This window comes from Coregonus clupeaformis, chromosome 1, assembly GCF_020615455.1.
Source record: "Coregonus clupeaformis isolate EN_2021a chromosome 1, ASM2061545v1, whole genome shotgun sequence".
Classification (NCBI taxonomy): Eukaryota; Metazoa; Chordata; class Actinopteri; order Salmoniformes; family Salmonidae; genus Coregonus; species Coregonus clupeaformis.
The window spans coordinates 59,149,843-59,172,277 of NC_059192.1; the positions used below are offsets into that span (position 1 = coordinate 59,149,843).

General features: G+C 44.0%; 1 protein-coding gene across 1 annotated transcript in view; it reads left to right on the forward strand.

The window, feature by feature from the left end:
* LOC121571283 (serine protease HTRA1A-like) overlaps nucleotides 1-22,435 on the forward strand; it is a 45,171-nt gene that overhangs the window by 10,873 nt on the left and 11,863 nt on the right. Inside the window, exons 2-3 of the mRNA XM_041882672.2 lie at nucleotides 3,410-3,509; nucleotides 3,869-4,073. Coding sequence (XP_041738606.1) covers nucleotides 3,410-3,509; nucleotides 3,869-4,073 — 305 coding nt within the window. The remainder of the gene's footprint in view (nucleotides 1-3,409; nucleotides 3,510-3,868; nucleotides 4,074-22,435) is intronic.

Genomic DNA, 22,435 nt, shown 5'->3' on the forward strand with positions numbered 1-22,435 from the left:
TTGATGAGGTCATTGAGTTTGTATATCAACTTATGGGAAGTATAGGGAGACGGAGAGAGTGTGTCTAATTAGAGGGAGAGATACATACCTGGGTGGAATGTCTCTGACAGGAGGTTACTGAGCTGGCCCTTTGAGATCATGACTATCTAAAGAAGCTCATTGTTTATGAGTGGTTTTGTGTGTTGCTACATGTTGCTTAGACGTAACGAGACATGTAGAGAGAAAATGTGGCTCCACAGAACCATTTGGGATGACTATACCTCCATCCTCCTCCACTCTTTCCCCCAGTTCCCCCACTTCTGAGGTGGTAAAGTTGAGGGCACGGCCACTCGGCCAGACAGCCAGGCCAGAGGAAGGTAACTGATAAGACAACATGGACTACCTTTCAGGGAGCCAGAATGAACAGGCTACCTCTACACCCTTAGATGATGATAGGCTTTGCTTTGCCTCTGTTGATGGTCCCCCTTTCTCTTCCTCTGTCTCAGTCTTTAGTAAAGCATGCCTGCCTGGGGACAGAGCACTTTCTCGGTTTAACTGTCTGTCAGTGTGTGTGTGTGTTTGTTTGTTTGTATATTTTATTTGACATACAAATTCAACATTGTGAAATAAATATTGCCAGCAAATGTGGGTCGACTCAACATATACAGTATATCATTCCGTAAGGAGGCTTATGCAGACGTCCTCCATTTCAGAACAGTAAAAACTGATAGTTAATAAAAACACTCATTTTTCAAAGGCATTCCAATGATATTCAGGATGTTGGAAGGAGTTGAGGTTTAAGTAGATGCTCTCCAACCTTGGTCCATATGCTATTTGATTCCATCCGTCATTGACCTGATCTGAACCCCAGCTCCTCAGGCAGAGTGTCTCATTAAGAAATAACCTGTCACGGTCTACAGACGAGGCAACACTGGCAACAGTACCTTGCACTGCTATGGAAGCAGTGCACACTGACTACATCTGGTTTGTTATTTTCCCAAATCAGCAAGAAAGGTTTCGTCATCAACTGGCCCAAACCCACTCTCCTTCATTTCCACTGCAGTGATGTGTCTGTGGAAACAAATCAGTTCTGTCTGTGTCAAGAGGGAGAGCCAGGTATCATCATAATGTAGAGAAGTGAAGCGGACAGGTTGTAAAGGATGGCCTCTCTAGAGACTTCAGACTGATCTCAGGTCTATATATATGAGATTTATCCCTACTGTCTATTCCCATTGTGTTTGAGCTGTGTTCTTTTCCATTCCGTGATGTTCTTGTCTTGGACTTTAAGGAGAATATTTCAGACCCTGACCTTCATTGCAGATGCTATTGGGTGTAACAAACCCAGTCATTTATGGATGAAGTTTTTACATTGGCTTTTGTTAGACTAAAATGAAACAAGTTGCCTAAAGCCATCATGCTATATGACCCCCTAATTTTGGGGCAATTTACAGCTATACTGACGATATGGAATATGAATTCCATTTTGGAATTCCCCCTCTTGAACAGGAAAGAAATGGGGTATTCTGAACGTATAATTAAGTGTAGTATGTCAGGCTAGTGCTCATTCTACGCCAGTGTTGGGCCTCAAACTGAACATTTATTTTATTTTCTTTCTCAACCCATCACAGTAACGTTAAAGTTAGACTAAAGCGATTTCAGAATAACTTCTAATCATTGGTAGACCCATTATTCTAGGCTTATGGATGACTCTTTGCATTGGATGGCGTGTAATACAATTGAACTAAACAACCTTTATAAGCCCACTATAGCAAGGTGTAGGATTGAACGACAAAACATATTTGGTGCTCTCTTTCTATGTTTTTAACATAATTATTTGAGGAGGATGTGGAAAGATAAAACAGAGTTGTTAAAAGCATGATTATGTTGTCTTTACTTAAATGGGCTATCTGCAGTTCAAACAATAACAAAGCGGGCACCCCGCCTCGGTTTTGGTGAACAGCTCAGTAATTGGGTTGGAGAAATGTAACCACTCACATTCATAGACGGAGCTGTGGATGCAAGGACTGACCATCAATGATATCAAAATGATAGTTTTAACCATGTTTTGAGGTTATATAGTCAATGTTTGTTTACAATTACATTGTTTACAACCTGGAGTAAAACAAGCTTATATTTGGGGTTCTGTGGGGTACAACTGTTGAACTAAGCTCATGAGGCATTTTTAAGTTATAGTCTTCAAGAATCAATCCGTGGCCAGTTTATTAAGTACACCACCCCATTCACGAAAATGGTTCGCGTGGCCATGGCTTTCTATATAAAGCCGGCAGACAGGCATCGAGGCATTCAGTTACAGTTCGATTGAACGTTAGAATGGTCAAAACGAGTGACCTTAAGTGGCTTTGAGCATGGTATGATCATCAGTGCCAGGCGCGCCGGTTCCAGAATTTTCAGAAACGGCCGGCCTTCTGTGCTTGTCATGCACAACAGCGTCTAGGGTTTACCGAGAATGGTGCGACAAACAAAAAAACATCCAGTCAGCGGCAATCCGATGGGCGAAAACAGAGAGGTCGAAGGAGAATGGCGTTAATGGGAGGTCGAAGGAGAATGGCAAGAATCGTGCAAGCTAAAAGGCGGGCAAATAACAGGCAAATAACGGCGCAGTACAACAGTAGTGTGCTGAACGGCATCTCGGAACGCACAACTAGTCGATCCTTGTCATGGATGGATTATTGCAGCAGACGACCACACCGGGTTCCACTCCTATCAGCTAAAAACAAGAAGTGGCTTCAGTGGGCACGCAATCACCAACACAATTGAGGAGTGAAAAAACATTGCCTGGTCCGATGAATCCCGGTTCCTGTCAGGATTTGGCGTAAGCAGCATGAGTCCATGGCCTCATCCTGCCTGGTGTCAACGGTACAGGCTGGTGGCGGTGGTGTAATGGTGTGAGAAATGTTTTCCTGGCACAAGTTACATCCCTTGGTACCTATTGAGCAACGTGTCATTGCCCCGAAGAATTCAAGCTGTTCTGGAGGTAAACGGGGTTCCAACCCGGTACTAGATGGGGGTACATAATAAACTGGCCACTGAGTGTATATTAATTCAAAAGTTTAAAAAAATATGTTAAAATCACAGATTGCCGATTTAAATAGCAACATGTCTATGATAATCTTCAGAGAAGGCTCAATTCACAACCTGGAAAAAGACAGTATGATATAATTACATAGTATATCATCAACATTTCCTGACTTGTCTTCTTACAGAAGACTTCAAAGGCACTTACAGACACAAACACAGGATAGTGTCTATGCCACAAACTGTCATCTTTCCCTTTCTCTTCAGATAAAGACCAGTTTCATATACTGGGCTTATTCTTGCACTGCTGTTATATTTTGTCATTGTATTTGTGTTTCTGGTGGTGTTTGAGTATGTTTTTTTCTACATCCTGTCTCTGTTGTTGTATTTCTAGCCCAGGACAACCCTAACAGTCTCAGACACAAATACAACTTCATCGCTGATGTGGTGGAGAGGATCGCCCCGGCCGTGGTTCACATTGAACTCTACCGCAAGTAAGAGCTGCACCTGTGTGTGTGCGTGTGTGTCCATATGTGTGTGTGTGTCTGTGTGTGCATGTGTGTGTATGCGTGTACGTCCTTGAATATCTGTAGACAAATACCAGAGTTTTCTTTACGGCCCACCTGGATGTGAGGCCACACTAGTTGGGACTTTTTCATTATCTCTGCCTCTCATCCTCTTTCTCTGTCTTTATATTCCATATCCCCTGTCTCCCCATCCCCCTTCTCCCTATTTCTAATCATCCCTCCCTTTCTCTCTATAAATGTATCTGTCTCTTCTCTCTCTCTCCCCATCTCTGTCTTTCTTTCCCTTTCTATCTCTCTCTCTCTGTCTCCCCCTCCCTCTCTCTCAGGATGGCATATTCTAAGAGGGAGGTGGCGGTGGCCAGTGGCTCAGGGTTCGTGGTGTCAGAGGATGGACAGATCGTGACCAATGCCCACGTTGTGGCCAATAAGCATAGAGTAAAGGTGGAGCTGAAGAGCGGCGCCACCTACGACGCCAAGATCAAAGACGTGGATGAGAAGTCTGACATCGCACTCCTCAAGATCGACTCACCAGTAAGAGAGGTCACTAGAGGTCACAGTCATAGCTCAATAGTTCCAAATCAAATTGAAATAACTTAATTTAAATCACTTAACACATCCATAATTAACATAGGAGCCAAACGGAGATTGCAGTTAGAAACATTTGCAACATGTTAATTTGCTTGAGTGCCACCCACTCTTTCACAAAGATCGTCACAATATTCCTTCAAATGGAAACTTTATGGAATATTATAAGTGGCATAAATAGTGGGTTTGAGGAGTGTGGCTTTACACAGAAGCTCCCATGCTTCAGTCTTATTTAATTCCTGCCTATGAGAGTGTGTGGGAATGACATTGACAGTTTCAACACCCAGGAAGCAGATTGGATTTTACGTACAGCCTTCCAGGCCAACAGTAGCCATCTTGGTGCAGTACTTTCCTATATTTTACAACTGCATATCTAGACACCATTAGCAAAGTGAGCAACAATTGAACAACAACAATGACTCAATATTAGCAGAGGAGTCAGAATTACAAGATGAAGCAAGATGTTATTGATAGAAAGGTGTTGTTCAGCTTGAAAACATAGAGGTGATTGTTTGAGTGGTGCAACAAGTGCAACCAAATGGTCCTTGTAAACGCTGGTATTCAACACATAGTTAATGTTGGCAATGGCATTCAGAAAAAAATACTTCATAAAACAACAGTCGTTACGCAACGATTCTCAGAAATAAACTTGGAAGATATTCTGCAAAGACTCATTACCAGCAGATGAAAACCCATGTTATGCTCCAATGAGAAAATAGTTTTGATAGCAAAAGTTTTGTTCATAAATGGCATGGAGGCAGGCCATGTAAGGGTTTTGCCACGGGAAAGTACAGTAACATAGAGAGACTGTTGCTTTGTGGACCAGCGGGATACACATCCCACATGAATCATAGTCGACAACCATATGAAGGAATGCCTGGCACCCATTCAAAGCCACAGGCTAGGAGTAACTGCACAGCAGAATGCCTCACCGAGCTTTCCCTCGCTTCAATGCACAGCTGAAAAGACACTCACGACAAGGACAGGGCTACACACTGCAACGGCACAAAACGCCAAGACAAGCACAAGGTTATGGTTTTTTTTTTTGGGATCCCCATTAGCTTTTGCATAAGCAGCAGCTACTCTTCCTGGGGTCCACAAAAAAACACAAGACATGACAAGTAACAAAACACTGATACACTGATAGACAAGGACAGTCACACCAATTTAAAATACAATGATATACAAACAATACAACAACAACATTATACAAACAATACAACAACAAAAAGTATGTGTGTGTTAGAGTGTGTCTGTGTGTGTGTGTATTTTAGTGTGTGTCCCCTCACAGTCCCCGCTGTTCCATGAGTTGTTGTTTAATCTGTTTTTAAAGGTCATTTTGCTGTTTGCTTGAGTAATTGGAGGTGGAAGGGAGTTCCATGCGATGATAGCTCTGTATAAAACTGTGCGTTGCCATGAATTTGTTTTGGACATGTGGACTGTGAAGAGACCTCTGGTGGTATGTTTTGTGGGGTATGTATTGGTGTCTGAGCTGAATGTTATTTTATTATGCAGACAATCTGGAATTTTCGTCACAAAAACTAGAAGAGAAGCAGTCAATCTCTCATCAACCCTCAAACAGGAAAGACTGGCATGCATGTTGTTCATGTTAGTTCTGTATGTGCAGTTAAGGGAAAGGTGTGATGCTCTGTTTTGAGCCAGCTGCAGCTTTGCGAGGTCTTTCTTTGCTGCGCTGGACCATATTAACGGCCAGTAATCAAGATGGGACCAGAGCCTGAATAACTAGTACAGTTGATTTTTGTGTCAAAAATGCATAACTTATTTTTATAACAGACATACCCCTCTCCATCTTCACAACAACTTTGTCAATATGACTTGAACATGATAATTGACCATCCAATGTTATACCTAGGAGTTTAACTTCCTCAACTTGCTCAATGGTCACACCCTATATGTACAACTCCAGGAGGTTAAGGTCTTAGATAATGTTTTGAACCGAATACAATACTTTTAGTTTTAGATGTATTTAAGACCAGTTTATTATTAATCACGCATTCTGATATTGACTGTAACTCCTTATTAGAATTTCAGTGAGCTCACTGGCTTTGGGTGCTGACATGTAGAGTGTGGAATCATTTGCATACATAGTCATTCTAGCTTCATGTAAGATCAGTCACAAATCATTTGTAAAAATAGAGAAAAGTAACGGCCCAAGGCAACTGCCCTGAGGGAAACGGCACTGTACATATCTGATGTTAGAGAAGCTTCCATTGAGGAACACTCTGGGTTCTATTGAATAAATAACTATCCAACCATGTGATTGCAGGTGATGTAAAGCCATAGCAAGTTCGTTTTTTCAATAACAATTTAGGATCAATAACAACTAAGGCTGCACTGAAATCTAACAATACAGCTCCAACTATCATCTTAATATCCATTTATTTTAACCAATCATCAGTTATCTGTCAGTGCAGTACACGTTGAGTACCCTTCTCTGTATGCATGCTGAAAGTCAGTAGTTAACTTGTTCTCTGAAAAATATAATTGTATTTGGTCAAACAATCCTCTCCATCAGTTTACTAAGAACAGGCAGCAAACTGATTGGGTGGCTGTTAGAGCCAGCAAAGGGTTCTTTAATATTTTTAGGCAGTGAATTACTTTAGCTTCCTTCCACACCTGTGGGGACACACTCCTTTAGGCTTTGGTTAAATATATAGCAAATAGGAGTGGCAATACAGTCTGCTACCATTCTCAATAGTTTCACATCAAGGTTGTCTATACCTGGTGGCTTATCATTATTGATGGATAGTTTTTCCACCTCTCCCACACTAACTTGACCAAATTAAAAAACAGCAATCCTTCTCTTTCATTATTAGATATTTTATACAAAAATATGATGGTTCGCTGTTCAATGTTGTCACTTTACTAGTGAAATAATCATTAAAATGATTGGCAATATCGAAAGGTTTTGTTATAAATAACCCATCAACTTCAATGAACCATGGAGATGAATTGGGTTTTCTGCCCGTGATATCATTTAAGGTAATCCAAAATCTTTTTCCATTTTGTTTTATGTCATTTATCTTTGTTTGGGAATATAATTTCTTCTTTTTGTACGTTTAGTCACAAAATTGATCAATTTGTTGAGCCAGCTGTTGAAATCTTTGCCCCAGTTGTCCCTTCTGTGTGAGAAAGTGTCTACCCAGTCTGCCCAGTGGGCACAGTCCCAGTTCCATGACTAACCCCCACAGTGGGACAGCACATCCCAGCTAATGAGACAGGGGTTAGGGGAGGGTGTTTGTGAGGGAAATAGTCGAATAGAGATGGAGAGAGTCAGTGAAAGATCAATTAGAGGATGAGAGAGGGAGGGAGATAATTAGAGGGGAAAATAGGTTTTGTCCTCAGGGCTTCAGGTCTGTACTCTTTTAAGTATTCATATCTTTCCCTCACTCTCCATCCTTCTCTGTCCCTCTCTTGTTTCAAGTGGGAGTCATTATGAGTAGGGGTTACTATTGTCAAACTTTGTAGTGCATATAAGCCCACTGAGAGAGAATCAATCACACATGTGAGCTTTGAAAGTTGACTTTTTGGATGTAGAATACCCTCTCTTCCCCCTCGGTGCTCCATGAGAAGCAGAGTTTATTGGTGACTGGGTTGGTCCGTTCCTGGGCTGCGGTGTGGTGTACCCCCGTCTCTGGGGAAGACATTAGTCTGTCTGCAGCAGCTGGGACTTCAGAGGATGGGAAGGAGAAAGGGAAAAAGTGCTCCTTTCTGACAGAGAGAGAGTGGGATAGAGAGAGTGAAAGAGACAGGGAATGTGGTCAAGGCCTGGAAAACAGTTCCATACGTCTGGAAAGCTAAGTGAGCTATTAGGCTAATGGGTTCGCTGTGCGATGTAGCGCTGGGAAGATATAGATAGAAGTCATCATGTAGGGGAAGGAGAAGCTTGTTAACGCTATCCACTCACTGCCTAACTTGTCTCTGATACACAATAGTTCACTGACGGTGTCCTCAATTTGGGCAGTGCCAATAAAAACTGAGGAAGTCATGTCAACAGACTGATTGCGTTTAAACATGCCTAGCCAAAAGAGGACACCACATCATCATCACTAAATGCATTGACTACATGTTTCTCAGTCCCCTACCACAATGTTAGTCTGTAAGCTCCCCATGTTGTCCACCTCCCAGAAGTCTGCTAGGATGACTGGCGCTGGCTAGACCAGACCAGGGCTCTTATTGGTTCAGGAGACATCCAGGACATGCTCTGCTTCTCATCTTGTGGAAAGAGTGGCGTCCTTCTGGAAAGAAGCAGAGGGAAAATGAATCACATCCTCGTCTCATCCTCCATTTCACTCGCTCTCCCACAATCGTTCTCATCCATGTGGATGCAGCGTGTCCGGACGAGGGCCAAGGAAAGCCGACTGGCCTTGCCCATCTATTCCATGCTGCAGACTTGGCCTAGTTTGTAGGTGGTTGTTTGCCAAGCCAGCGATGCAGGGAAGAGAGACCCAAACATCCCAACCGCATCTCGTCAGATCTGCATAGCCCAGAGACCAAAGGTGTGTGGTGTCTAGACGCCCGTCGGTGAGATGCCATCCAGTCATCCAGGGTGTCTGTAAACCATGCTGAAGGAAACACAGAGGGAGCTTTTGGCCATGTGTTTGCTGTTATGTTGGCTGTGATATTTACAACAACATGTGTGCACCATATAGTTTTTCTGTCCGATATCAGTAAAGGTTAGGTAACCCAGTATGGTTGAAAGGTGTTTATATTAACTAGCCTATGCTATTAAAGATTGTTAATATGGCTAGCAATCAGTGAGGGAAGGGACATTTATTTTCCTTATGACATAGACTTTTCCCAGCTCCTGTGATATATTTGGGTGTGTGCATAACTCTATCCCTAAAATTAGCTGTAATATTGAGCTCACACGCATACGTTTCTGCCACCCCTCAGCCACTGCTGATCCCCAGAGCTGATGGTTCTTCAGGTGTGAGCATGTTGGATCACACTCCCCTTTATTCACTGTGGCACAACCCTTCGGCCAAAAGTTAATGTGTAGCCAAAGTACTGTACACCCAAGAACAGTCACACCACTTGCTAGTCCTCCCCATGATATCTACAGTATGATCTTTGCACGGTAGCACAGTACTAAAAATCTAACATAATACCTATTGCCTTGAATTCCCCTATAGGAAAAGCACAGTTGTGACCACAGTAAAGACTGTAGAAGTTGTCATAGGTTTAATCACCAAACAAAGGGTGTGTGTATTTCACTGGCATGCCTCTGTGAACTAACGGGTGCCAGCTGTGTTGGTGTCAGTTTACAGTTGTGATTTTGTCAGGGTAAGTAAAATGAACCCGTTTTCACATATTTACATTTACCTTCTAAACTATTAGCGACAGTCCATCACAGCATGAGGCTTGACAAAAAAAAAGTTTGTACCTAGGCTCAAGTCATAAAATAAGAGTTAATGTAATAGGTTTTTAAGTGATTCCAAACTGCCATGGCTGTAATATGAAACAGAGGAGGCATTTTCCCTGTCGGTCCTTCCACCCCCTGCCATGGCAGACACTCTAGATGTACAGTACCATTTTCTAGAGATGGTTGAGATGATAGTATAAGGCCTTTATGAATATCTGGAATGATACCACCACTTCTAAGTGCCCCTGTCATGCAATTGTTTTTCTAGATGGCTGCTAGTAAATACTGGCTTTTCTGTTGAAGTATACTGTACCTGTCACTATCTCAGCCTCTATTAAAATCTGAAATTGTGCCATTCTCAGTTATCTTATGTATGAACCAATCGAGAGCTTGGAAAACAGCTTTTTTTTAAAGAATAGAAAGGTTGAAATTTCAATTCAAGGTTTTAACTTGAGATCGAGAACCAGGCAGTAGTGCATTTAACTGAAAGCATCTCACATGATGTTTGGGACGGCCAATGCAGGAGAGTGTTTCCTGCTCCTCTTCTTCTCCCTTTAACCTCTACTGGATGGGTGTCCCGAAATAGGGACAGTTGTTGTTCAATACGGATAATGTGACTACAATGACATTGTAAACAAAAGCAAATGTCTTATATGGGCAGAAATGCTTAAATTATTGTTAATCTAACTGCAGTGTCCAATTTACAGTGGGTATTACAGCGAAAAAATACCATGCTATTGTTTGAGGATAGTGCACAACAACAAAACACTTTTATCACGGCGACAGGTTTGATACATTCACATCTGAAGGTAAATAATGTACTTACATTCAGTAATCTTGCTCTGATTTGTCATCCTGAGGGTTCCAGAGATAAAATATAGCATAGTTTTGTTTGATAAATCAATTTTTATATCCATGTTGTATGCACGATCCATGTTGTATTCCCACTCGTTCAACTTGCAAAGAAAGACATCTGTGAAAATCTAATGCTAAACCTTGTTTCAGCCAGTCAAGTTAGGTTCCTATTTATTCCTCAGACACTCCAGAAGGCAACCAGCCTTTCCTTCATCATTCTGCATTAGGTATAACAAATCAAATGTTATTTGTCACATACACGTGTTTAGCAGATGTTATTGCGTGTGTAGCGAAATGCTTATGCTTCTAGCTCCAACAGTGCAGTAATATCTGACAAGTAATATCTAACAATTTCACAACATGTACCCAATACAAGGAATGGAATTTAAGAATATATACATATACAGTTGAAGTCGGAAGTTTACATACACTTAGGTTGGAGTCATTAAAACGTGTTTTTCAACCAATCCACACATTTCTTGTTAACAAACTATAGTTTTGGCAAGTCGGTTAGGACATCTACTTTGGGCATGACACAAGTAATTTTTCCAACAATTGTTTACAGACAGATTATTTCACTTATAATTCACTGTATCACAATTCCAGTGGGCCAGAAGTTTACATACACTAAGTTGACTGTGCCTTTAAACAGCTTGGAAAATTCCAGAAAATGATGTCATGGCTTTAGAAGCTTCTGATAGGCTAATTGACATAATTTGAGTCAATTGGAGGTGAACCTGTGGATGTATCTCAAAGCCTACCTTCAAACTCAGTGCCTCTTTGCTTGACATCATGGGAAAATCAAAAGAAATCAGCCAAGACCTCCGAAAAAAATATTGTAGACCTCCACATGTCTGGTTCAGCCTTGGAAGCTATTTCCAAACGCCTGAAGGTACCACGTTCATCTGTACAAACAATAGTGCGCAAGTATAAACACCATGGGACCACGCAGCCGACATACCGCTCAGTAAGGAGATGCGTTCTGTCTCCTAGAGATGAACGTGCTTTGGTGCGAAAAGTGCAAATCAATCCCAGAACAACAGCAAAGGACCTTGTGAAGATGCTGGAGGAAACAGATACAAAAGTATCTATATCCAGAGTAAAACGAGTCCTATATCGACATAACCTGAAAGGTCGCTCAGCAAGGAAGAAGTCAATGCTCCAAAACGGCCATAAAAAAGCCAGACTATGGTTTGCAACTGCACATGGGGACAAAGATCGTACTTTTTGGAGAAATGTCCTCTTGTCTGATGAAACAAAAATGGAACTGTTTGGCCATAATGACCATCGTTATGTTTGGAGGAAAAAGGGGGATGCTTGCAAGCCGAAGAACACCATCCCAACCGTGAAGCACGGGGGTGGCAGCATCATGCTGTGGGGGTGCTTTGCTGCAGGAGGGACTGGTGCACTTCACAAAATAGATGGCATCATGAGGAAGGAAAATGATGTGGATATATTGAAGCAACATCTCAAGACATCAGTCAGGAAGTTAAATCTTGGTCGCAAATGGGTCTTTCAAATAAATGGACAATGACCCCAAGCATACTTACAAAGTTGTGGCAAAATGGCTTAAGGACAACAAAGTCAAGCCTATAGAACATTTGTGGGCAGAACTGAAAAAGCGTGTGCAAGCAAGGAGGCCTACAAACCTGACTCAGTTACACCAGCTCTGTCAGGAGGAATGGGCCAAAATTCACCCAACTTATTGTGGGAAGCTTGTGGAAGGCTACCTGAAATGTTTGACCCAAGTTAAACAATTTAAAGGCAATGCTACCAAATACTAATTGAGTGTATGTAAACTTTTGACCCACTGGGAATGTGATGAAAGAAATAAAAGCTGAAATAAATAATTCTCTCTACTATTATTCTGACATTTCACATTCTTAAAATAAAGTGGTGATCCTAACTGAACTAAGACAGGGAATTTTTACTAGGATTAAATGTCAGGAATTGTGAAAAATTGAGTTTAAATGTATTTGGCTAAGGTGAAGGTTAACTTCTGACTTCAACTGCATGGACAAGCAATGACAGAGCGGCATGGACTAAGATACGGTAGTATATTATAGCATAGAGTAGTACAAGATATGTTAACATTATTAAAGTGACTAGTGTTCCATTTCTTAAAGTAGCCTGTGATTTCAATAGGCAGCAGCAGCCTCTAATGTGCTAGTGATGGCTATTTAACAGTCTTATGGCATTGAGATAGAAGCTGTTTTTCATTCTCTCGGTCCCAGCTTTGATGCACCTGTACTGACCTCGCCTTCTGGATGATAGCGGGGTGAACAGGCAGTGGCTTGGTTGGTTGGTCCTTGATTATCTTTTTGGCCTTCCTGTGACATCGGGTGCTGTAGGTGTCTTGGAGGGCGGGTAGTTTGCCCCCGGTAATGCGTTCGGCAGACTGCACCACCCTCTGGAGAGCCCTGTGGTTGCGGGCGGTGCAGTTGCCGTACCAGGCGGTGATACAGCCCGACAGAATGCTCTCAATTGTGCATCTGTTAAAGTTTGTGAGGGTTTTAGGTGCCAAGCCAAAATTCTTCAGCCTCCTGAGGTTGAAGAGGCTCTGTTGCGCCTTCTTCACCACACTGTCTGCATGGGTGGACCATTTCAGTTTGTCAGTGATGTGTATGTCAAGGAACTTGAAGCTTTCCACCTTCTCCACTGCGGTCCCGTCGATGTGGATAGGGGGGTGCACCCTCTGCTGTTTCCTGAAGTCCACGATCATCTCCTTTGTTTTGTTGACATTTAGTGAGAGGTTATTTTCCTGGCACCACACTCCCATATACAGAAACAAGTTTAGCAACGAAGACACAACATCATTACTCGCCGATGAGACGGGCGGTGTTCACTTGATTGACTGTATCTTGGTCCAATGACCACCTATCATTTGAAACATAGCTAGCTAGATAGCCAATGAGCTGGGCTTTACATGAGTATGAGATGGTCCTTTGTCTGAGGAAAAGCCTGTGTATTCAGCACTCGCGCAACGCGGTTTAGTTTCCATTGGAAATCTAAACAAGGCAGTGGCGCATCGCGTTATGCACAGCTCGATTTAGTAAACAAAGTTTTCTGCAAATTTTGAAAGTACAATATGGCTACTAATACTGGAAAAGCTAAATCAAAGTCCAGGTATACAGCTTTGGATGAGATTACAGCAGAAATCGACCGGGAAAGTGTCACAGAACCAGTAGATGAGGACTTCGTGAATATAGTTTAGACTCAACAGCTGAAGATGTTTTTGGAAGGAGACAACGCCAATTTGGACTGGTAAGTGAAATACGTTTTTTCTACTCATGCTTATGCAGTTGTTTGAGTGGTTGCATATTATTATTTTGAGATATTTTTTAGATGTTTTATTTGATTGCTATAAATAAAGCTGTGGAAAAAATTAAGAGACCACTGCAAAATTATACGTTTCTCTGGTTTTACTATTTATAGGTATGTGTTTGGGTAAAAATAACATTTTTGTTTTATTCTATAAACTACTGACAACATTTCTCCCAAATTCCAAATAAAAATATTGTCATTTAGAGCATTTATTTGCAGAAAATGACAACTGGTCAAAATAACAAAAAAGATGCTGTGACCTCGGGCTTGTGACCATCCCTCTTCCTCTTGATCACATTCCAGACGTTTTTAATGGGGTTCAGGTCTGGAGATTGGGCTGGCCATGACAGGTTCTTGATCTGGTGGTCCTCCATCCCCACCTTGATTGACCTGGCTGTGTGGCATGGTGCATTGTCCTGCTGGAAAAACCAATCCTCAGAGTTGGGGAACAATGTCAGAGAAAGGGAAGCAAGTTTTCTTCCAGGACAACCTTGTACGTGGCTTGATTCATGCATCCTTCACAAAGACAAATCTGCCCGATTCCAGCCTTGCTGAAGCACCCCCAGATCATCACCGATCCTCCACCAAATTTCACAGTGGGTGCGAGACACTGTGGCTTGTAGGCCTCTCCAGGTCTCCGTCTAACCATTAGACAACCAGGTGTTGGGCAAAGCTGAAAATTGGACTCATCAGAGAAGATGATCTTACTCCAGTCCTCTACGGTCCAATCCTTATGGTATTTTGCAAACCTCAGCCTGGCTCTTCTTTGCTTCTCATTGATGAAGGGCCTGTTTTCGAACCGTTCTCGTCGTGCACCTCACCCCAGCTGCCGTTTGCCATTCTTTTTGTAGGTCACTTGATGTCATCCTACGGTTGTTGAGTGACATTGGAATGAGTTGGCGGTCATCCCGGTCAGTAGAGAGTCGTTTTCGCCCTCTGCCGGTCTGTAGCTTTGTTGTCCCCAATGTCTGCTGCTTGACCTTGTTCTTATGAACCGCCGTCTTTGAAATTTTAAGGATGGAAGCAACCTGACGCTCACTGTATCCCTCTGCCAGTAAAGCCCTAATTGAACCCTTCTTTCCCTCACTCAAAACTTTCCTTTTCAACTCTTTTGGCATGGTCAATAGTTATTTTTTGATTAATATTACTTATGAGGTACTATTAGCACTGTTTTTGCCATCCAGCTGGTCCTATTGCAAGAGGATAGTGATGACCACAGCAGTGTTTTTTATATTTTTCCTTGTTAAATAAGATTTGGTTCATGTGATCACCTAATCAGTACCTAATTCAGTAGAATGAGGTGTGCCTGTGTTGGAATTCAACAGACACTGGAATGGAATGGCTGTCATACATGTAATGTAATTTTTTCCACAGCTGTGTATATATATATATAATAACTAATGATATATATCATACATATATAGACCCACAATGTATAGCCAATGTGTATTTTATGTTGACTTTGACATGGTGTGGCTGTGGTTTTCGAATGCCTTGTATATATATACACTACCGTTCAAAAGTTTGGGGTCACTTAGAAATGTCATTTTTTTCGAAAGAAAAGCAATTTTTTTGTCCATTAAAATAACATCAAATTGATCAGAAATACAGTGTAGACATTGTTAATGTTGTAAATGACTATTGTAGCTGAAAACGGCTGATTTTTAATGGAATATCTACATAGGCATACAGAGGCCCATTATCAGCAACCATCAGTCTGTCACGCCCTGGCTCTGGGGACTCTTAAATGTTGAGCCAGGGTGTGTAGTGTCTATGTTTTGTTTTCTATGTGTTTCTGTCTAGATCGTTTATTTCTATGTTGACCAGGGTGGTTCCCAATTAGAAACAGCTGTGGCTCGTTGTCTCTGATTGGGAACCATACTTAGGCAGCCTGTTTTGCACTTGTCATTTGTGGGATCTTGTTCCGGAGAGGTTTGTGTTTGTTAACCTTAGGACTTCACGTATCGTTTTGTTGTTTTGTTATGGTTATGAAAAGTACTCATTAAAAGATGTACGCATATCACGCTGCGCCTTGGTCCGTTGCTTACGACGATCGTGACAGAAGATCCCACCAATTAAGGACCAAGCAGCGTGTCCAGGAGCAAACGCCGGAGGTAACGCTAGTGGATGTCCTCCTCGGTTGGGGGAAGATCACCGAGGAGGAGGCCGTCCGCTACCGGAGGGCGATGAGGGAGGATGTCCAGGCAGGAGGGGAGAAGCGGCGCCAACCGGGCCGTCGTCGGACAGGCGAGAGGCAAATACAATACATTTTTTGGGGGGGGCACACGGCATGGATGACGGGGCTGCTGGAGGCAGCTACAGGGCGAGTTTGTGGACTAGGAGAGGAGGCCACCAGGTTACGGGGGCCATTGGTCAGGAGGGAGAAGGAGAGTGTGGAGGCACGGCGAGAGGAACTGAGTAGGCAGCAGAGGGAGCGGAGGTTTATGAGGAAACCCAGTCCCGCTCCTCGCACCAAGCAAGTGGTGTGTGTCACCAGTCCGGTCCGGCCCGTTCCTGATTCCCGCACAAGGCCAGTGGTGTGTGTTCCCAGTACGGTCAGGCCCGTTCCTGCTCCCCGCACTAAGTTAGTGGTGCGTGTTCCCAGTACGGCCCAACCCGTTCCTGCTCCCCGCACTAAGTTAGTGGTGCGTGTTCCCAGTCCGGCCCGACCCGTTCCTGCTCCCCGCACTAAGTTAGTGGTGCGTGTTCCCAGTCCGGCCCAACCCGTTCCTGCTCCCCGCACTAAGTTAGTGGTGCGTGTTCCCAGTACGGCCCAACCCGTTCCTGCTCCCCGCACTAACTTAGTGGTGCGTGTTCCCAGTACGGCCCAACCCGTTCCTGCTCCCCGCACTAAGTTAGTGGTGCGTGTTCCCAGTACGGCCCAACCCGATCCTGCTCCCCGCACTAACTTAGTGGTGCGTGTTCCCAGTACGGCCCAACCCGTTCCTGCTCCCCGCACTAAGTTAGTGGTGCGTGTTCCCAGTCCGGCCCGACCCGTTCCTGCTCCCCGCACTAAGTTAGTGGTGCGTGTTCCCAGTACGGCCCAACCCGTTCCTGCTCCCCGCACTAACTTAGTGGTGCGTGTTCCCAGTACGGCCCAACCCATTCCTGCTCCCCGCACTAAGTTAGTGGTGCGTGTTCCCAGTCCGGCCCGACCCGTTCCTGCTCCCGCACTAAGTTAGTGGTGCGTGTTCCCAGTACGGCCCAACCCGTTCCTGCTCCCCGCACTAACTTAGTGGTGCGTGTTCCCAGTACGGCCCAACCCGTTCCTGCTCCCCGCACTAAGTTAGTGGTGCGTGTTCCCAGTCCGGCCCGACCCGTTCCTGCCCCTCGCACCAAGCCAGTGGTGCGCGTCGCCAGCCCGGCCCGGCCTGTTCCTGCCCCTCGCACCAAGCCTGTGGTGCGCGTCGCCAGCCCGGCCCGGCATGTTCCTGCCCCTCGCACCAAGCCACTGTTGCGCGTTGCCAGCCCGGCCCGGCCTGTTCCTGCCCCTCGCACCAAGCCTGTGGTGCGCGTCGCCGGCCCGGCCCGGCCTGTTCCTGCTCCCCGCACCAAGCCAGTGGTGCGCGTCGCCAGCCCGGTCCGGCCTGTTCCTGCTCCCCGCACCAAGACAGTGGTGCGCGTCGCCAGCCCGGTCCGGCCTGTTCCTGCTCCCCGCACCAAGCCTGTGGTGCGCGTCGTCAGCCCGGTCCGGCCTTTTCCTGCTCCCCGCACCAAGCCAGTGGTGCGCGTCGCCAGCCCGGTCCGGCCTGTTCCTGCTCCCCGCACCAAGCCAGTGGTGCGCGTCGCCAGCCCGGTCCGGCCTGTTCCTGCTCCCCTCACCAAGCCAGTGGTGCGCGTCGTCAGTCCGGCACAGCCCGTGTCTGTTCCACCGGTGCCTGGTCAGGTACCGGTCAGCTGCTCCACACCGGAGCCTAAGCAATCCGCTCCACCGATGTCCAGTCCAGCTCCAGCCAGCGGGACCAGACCAGGGGCGCTACGGGGGGGTAGCTAGAGAGTGGTGGTCACGCCCGGAGCCGGATCCGCCTCCGAGGTGGAATGCCCACCCGGCCCCTCCCCTGTTGGGTTTAGTTGGGGGTACTGTCACGCCCTGGCTCTGGGGACTCTTAAATGTTGAGCCAGGGTGTGTAGTGTCTATGTTTTGTTTTCTATTTGTTTCTGTCTAGATCGTTTATTTCTATGTTGGCCAGGGTGGTTCCCAATTAGAGACAGCTGTGGCTCGTTGTCTCTGATTGGGAACCATACTTAGGCAGCCTGTTTTGCACTTGTCATTTGTGGGATCTTGTTCCGGAGAGGTTTGTGTTTGTTAACCTTAGGACTTCACGTATCGTTTTGTTGTTTTGTTATGGTTATGAAAAGTACTCATTAAAAGATGTACGCATATCACGCTGCGCCTTGGTCCGTTGCTTACGACGATCATGACACAGTCCTGTGTTCCAATGGCACGTTGTGTTTGCTAATCCAGGTTTATCATTTTAAAAGGCTAATTGATCATTAGAAAACCCTTTTGCAATTATGATAGCACAGCTGAAAACTGTTGTGCTGATTAAATAAGCAATAAAACTGGCCTTCTTGAGACTAGTTGAGTATCTGGAGCATCAGCAATTGTGGGTTCGATTACAGGCTCAAAATGGCCAGAAACAAATAACTTTCTTCTGAAACTCGTCAGTCTATTCTTGTTCTGAGAAATGAAGGCTATTCCATGCGAGAAATTGCCAAGAAACTGAAGATCTCGTACAACGCTGTGTACTACTCCCTTCACAGAACAGCGCAAACTGGCTCTAACCAGAATAGAAAGAGGTGTGGGAGGCCCCGGTGCACAACTGAGCAAGAGGACAAATATATTAGAGTGTCTAGTTTGAGAAACAGACGCCACACAGGTCCTCACCTGGCAGCTACATTAAATAGTACCCACAAAACACCAGTCTCAACATCAACAGTGAAGAGGCGACTCAGGGATGCTGACCTTCTAGGCAGAGTTGCAAAGAAAAAGCCATATCTCAGACTGGCCAATAAAAAGAAAAGATTAAGATCGGCAAAAGAACACAGACACTGGACAGAGGAAGATTGGAAAAAAGTATTATGGACAGACGAATCGAAGTGTGAGGTGTTCAGATCACAAAGAAGAACATTTGTGAGACACAGACCAAATGAAAAGATGCTGGAGGAGTGCTTGATGCCATCTGTCAAGCATGGTGGAGGCAATGTGATGGTCTGGGGGTGCTTTGGTGGTGGTAAAGTGGGAGATTTGTACAGGGTAAAAGGGATCTTGAAGAAGGAAGGCTATCACTCCATTTTGCAACGCCATGCCATACATCCTCTGTAGCTCAATTGGTAGAGCATGGCGCTTGTAACGCCAGGGTAGTGGTTTCGATCCCCGGGACCACCCATACGTAAAAATGTATGCACACATGACTGTAAGTCGCTTTGGATAAAAGCGTCTGCTAAATGGCATATTATTATTATTATTATACTCTGTGGACGGCTCTTGATTGGAGCCAATTTCCTCCTACAACAGGACAATGACCCAAAGCACAGCTCCAAACTATGCTATAACTATTTAGGGAAGAAGCAGTCAGCTGGTATTCGTTCTATAAAGGAGTGGCCAGCACAGTCACCGGATCTCAACCCTATTGAGCTGTTGTGGGAGCAGCTTGACCATATGGTACGTAAGAAGTGCCCATCAAGCCAATCCAACTTGTGGGAGGTGCTTCAGGAAGCATGGGGTGAAATCTCTTCAGATTACCTCAACAAATTGACAACTAGAATGCCAAAGGTCTGCAAGGCTGTAATTGCTGCAAATGGATGATTCTTTGACGAAAGCAAAGTTTGAAGGACACAATTATTATTTCTATTAAAAATCATTATTTCTAACCTTGTCAATGACTACATTTCCTATTCATTTTTGCTATATTTCTAATTCAAACTCATTTCATGTATGTTTTCATGGAAAACAAGGACATTTCTAAGTGACCCCAAACTTTTGAACGGTAGTGTATATATATAAAAGCCACTGGGGGCTGGTGACGGGAGGACGGCACACAACAATGGCCGGAATGGAGTGGAATGGCCAGAATGGATTGAATGGAACAGCACCAAACAGATGAAAACCATGTGCTTGATACCATTCCACTCACCCCACCCCGGCCACCACTACGAGCCGTCCTCCCCTCACCAGCCTTTTTTACCATTGGTACACACACTTCACCACAGTGATTGTGTTCCCCCTACTCTATATTATATATAATATGTTTATAGATATGTGTTGTTTATTTGATGTATTGATGCAGGGCTCATCCGTAAAAATATTCTTACTATATATATTTTTTTATTCAGTCCGACCCCTGCTGCTGTCTCTGGCTCCAAGCCCGGCCATCTAGAGGTGTGAAGAGGCCAGCCCAGGAGATGATGTGGAGCCACTTCCACCAACATTTAGACCGAAAAGGCAGCCAGGACCTCAGCTGGACTTTACTGGAAAGTACAGCCCCCTTCATCTTCACCCCTCTACTCCTGCCACCAGTTGTGTTCACCTGCCAAAATACATAACTGCTGACATGAATGTGCCTCAGGGCCAAAAAGAGCACAGCAGGGAGGCGTCGTTGTATTTGTATTTGTATTTGTATTTATTATGGATCCCCATTAGCTGCTGCCAAGGCAGCAGCCACTCTTCCTGGGGTCCAGCAAATTAAAGAAGTTTATACCATTTTAAAAACACTACAATACATTCACAGATTTCACAACACACTGTGTGCCCCCCTACCACTACCACATATCTACAGTACAATATCCAAGTGTACGTGTGTGTATAGTGTGTATGTTATCGTGTGTGTGTTTGTATGCATGTGTCTGTGCCTATGTTTGTGTTACTTCACAGTACCTGCTGTTCCATAAGGTGTATGAATGAGGGAGCTACATAACATTTAGTATGAAGTGTTTGTGGTGTGTTCACTTATGACATTAGATCAGTGTTGGCTGCTAACTTCGCCCTTATCTTAAATAGTTAATCATATATGACATTCCTGGGAGTGTGTAAACGTGTATTTTTTATTACCATAGCATTGTTGTATGTTCTCTATAGTTATGTACTTGAAAATGTATCAATATAGCAATTCGGCCACTTGGAGGCCGCTTGGGTACATTTGGGCAAACTTATGAGGGACACCTGGGTGACTTCATACTAAATGTTATGTAGCTCCCTCATTCTTGAAGGTATCAGTCTGAATCTTTGCACAAACACTGTTGCCCTCTTGTAGACAACATCTAAATTACCTCCAGCTTCCTATCATAATGTATGGCTTTTCTTTTTCATGTCAAAGATGATGCAACAAAAATAAAGACATGTTTTTTTGTTTGTTTTATCTTTTACCAGATCTATTGTGTTATGTTCTCCTACATCAATTTCACATTTCCACAAACTTCAAAGTGTTTCCTTTCAAATAGTATCAAGAACATGCATATCCTTGCTTCAGGTCCTGAGCTACAGGTAGTTAGATTTGGGTGTGTCATTTTAGGCGGAAATTGAAAAGAAGGGTCTGATCCTTAAAAGGTTAACCACCTCTTCTTAAAGTGTAAAAACTGTTGGTAGCTAAATCCGGCAAGAACTAGGACCATGAAAAAAACTCTACGCAGTTGGCTTCTGAGCCCTCACGCTAGTGACTGAATGCTGAAATACTTTGTTCTGATTCACTACAGGCCAGAACTGTACGGATGCTTCTCAGTCCAGGACTTTTAGTATCTTCATCACCACCACACACAGATAATGTGGTCAATGTTGGGGGATAAGTGTTAATGCATTAAGACCAGCCCATGGTTCAAAATAACCTGGTGAGTCACTTATGGTCAAGAGAAAGTCAGAACCACCGAAAATACATACAGTACCAGTCAAAAGATTGGACACACCTACTCATTCAAGTTTTTTTGTCTTAATTTTGACTATTTTCTACATTGTAGAATAATAGTGAAGACATTAAAACTATGAAATAACCCATATGGGATCATGTAGTAACCAAAAAAGTGTTATGTTACTTTGAAGAATCTAAAATATATTTTGATTTATTTAACACTTTTTTGGTTACTTCATGATTCGATATGTGTTATTTCATATTTTGGATGTCTTCACTATTATTCTACAATGTAGGAAATAGTAAAAATAAAGAAAAAGCCATGAATGAGTAGGTGTGTCCAAACTTTTGACTGGTACTGTATATTCAACACGGAATCCACAAGGACAAAAAGTAGCTGGGTTCAGGTGGTGATAGCTAGACTAACAGTCTTCACACATGAAGAGTCATTCCATTTGATGTTTGCTTTATGCCTATTCACACATAGACACTCCCACCCTCAAAGGGCTCATATCAGCTAGCCTAGGCATTCACAGTGTATAAGTGAATGTGTGTAAGCCTGACTGTACCGCCCACAATACAGTGGCAGCATTGTGTGTAAGCAGATGGATATGTACATGTGTGTGTCAAGCTTTGTTTTCTTTATTCACTTGTCTGAGACATTTCAATAAGCATCCTTCGATTGTATAACAATCACGCTGTTATTAGCACTATCACCACAGCAAGCGGCTGGCAGACAACCAGTGACTCAGACGCACCTGACTTCCTCTTGCCACCATGTGCCTTTTCTCCCTCCATCTGGTTATCCCCTTACCCTGGTCGGGTCGGGGTACGGGCGGTGTGTGTGTGTTTTTTACTTTTTTTAAACTAATCTTGTGGGGACCAGAAGTCCTCACAAGGAT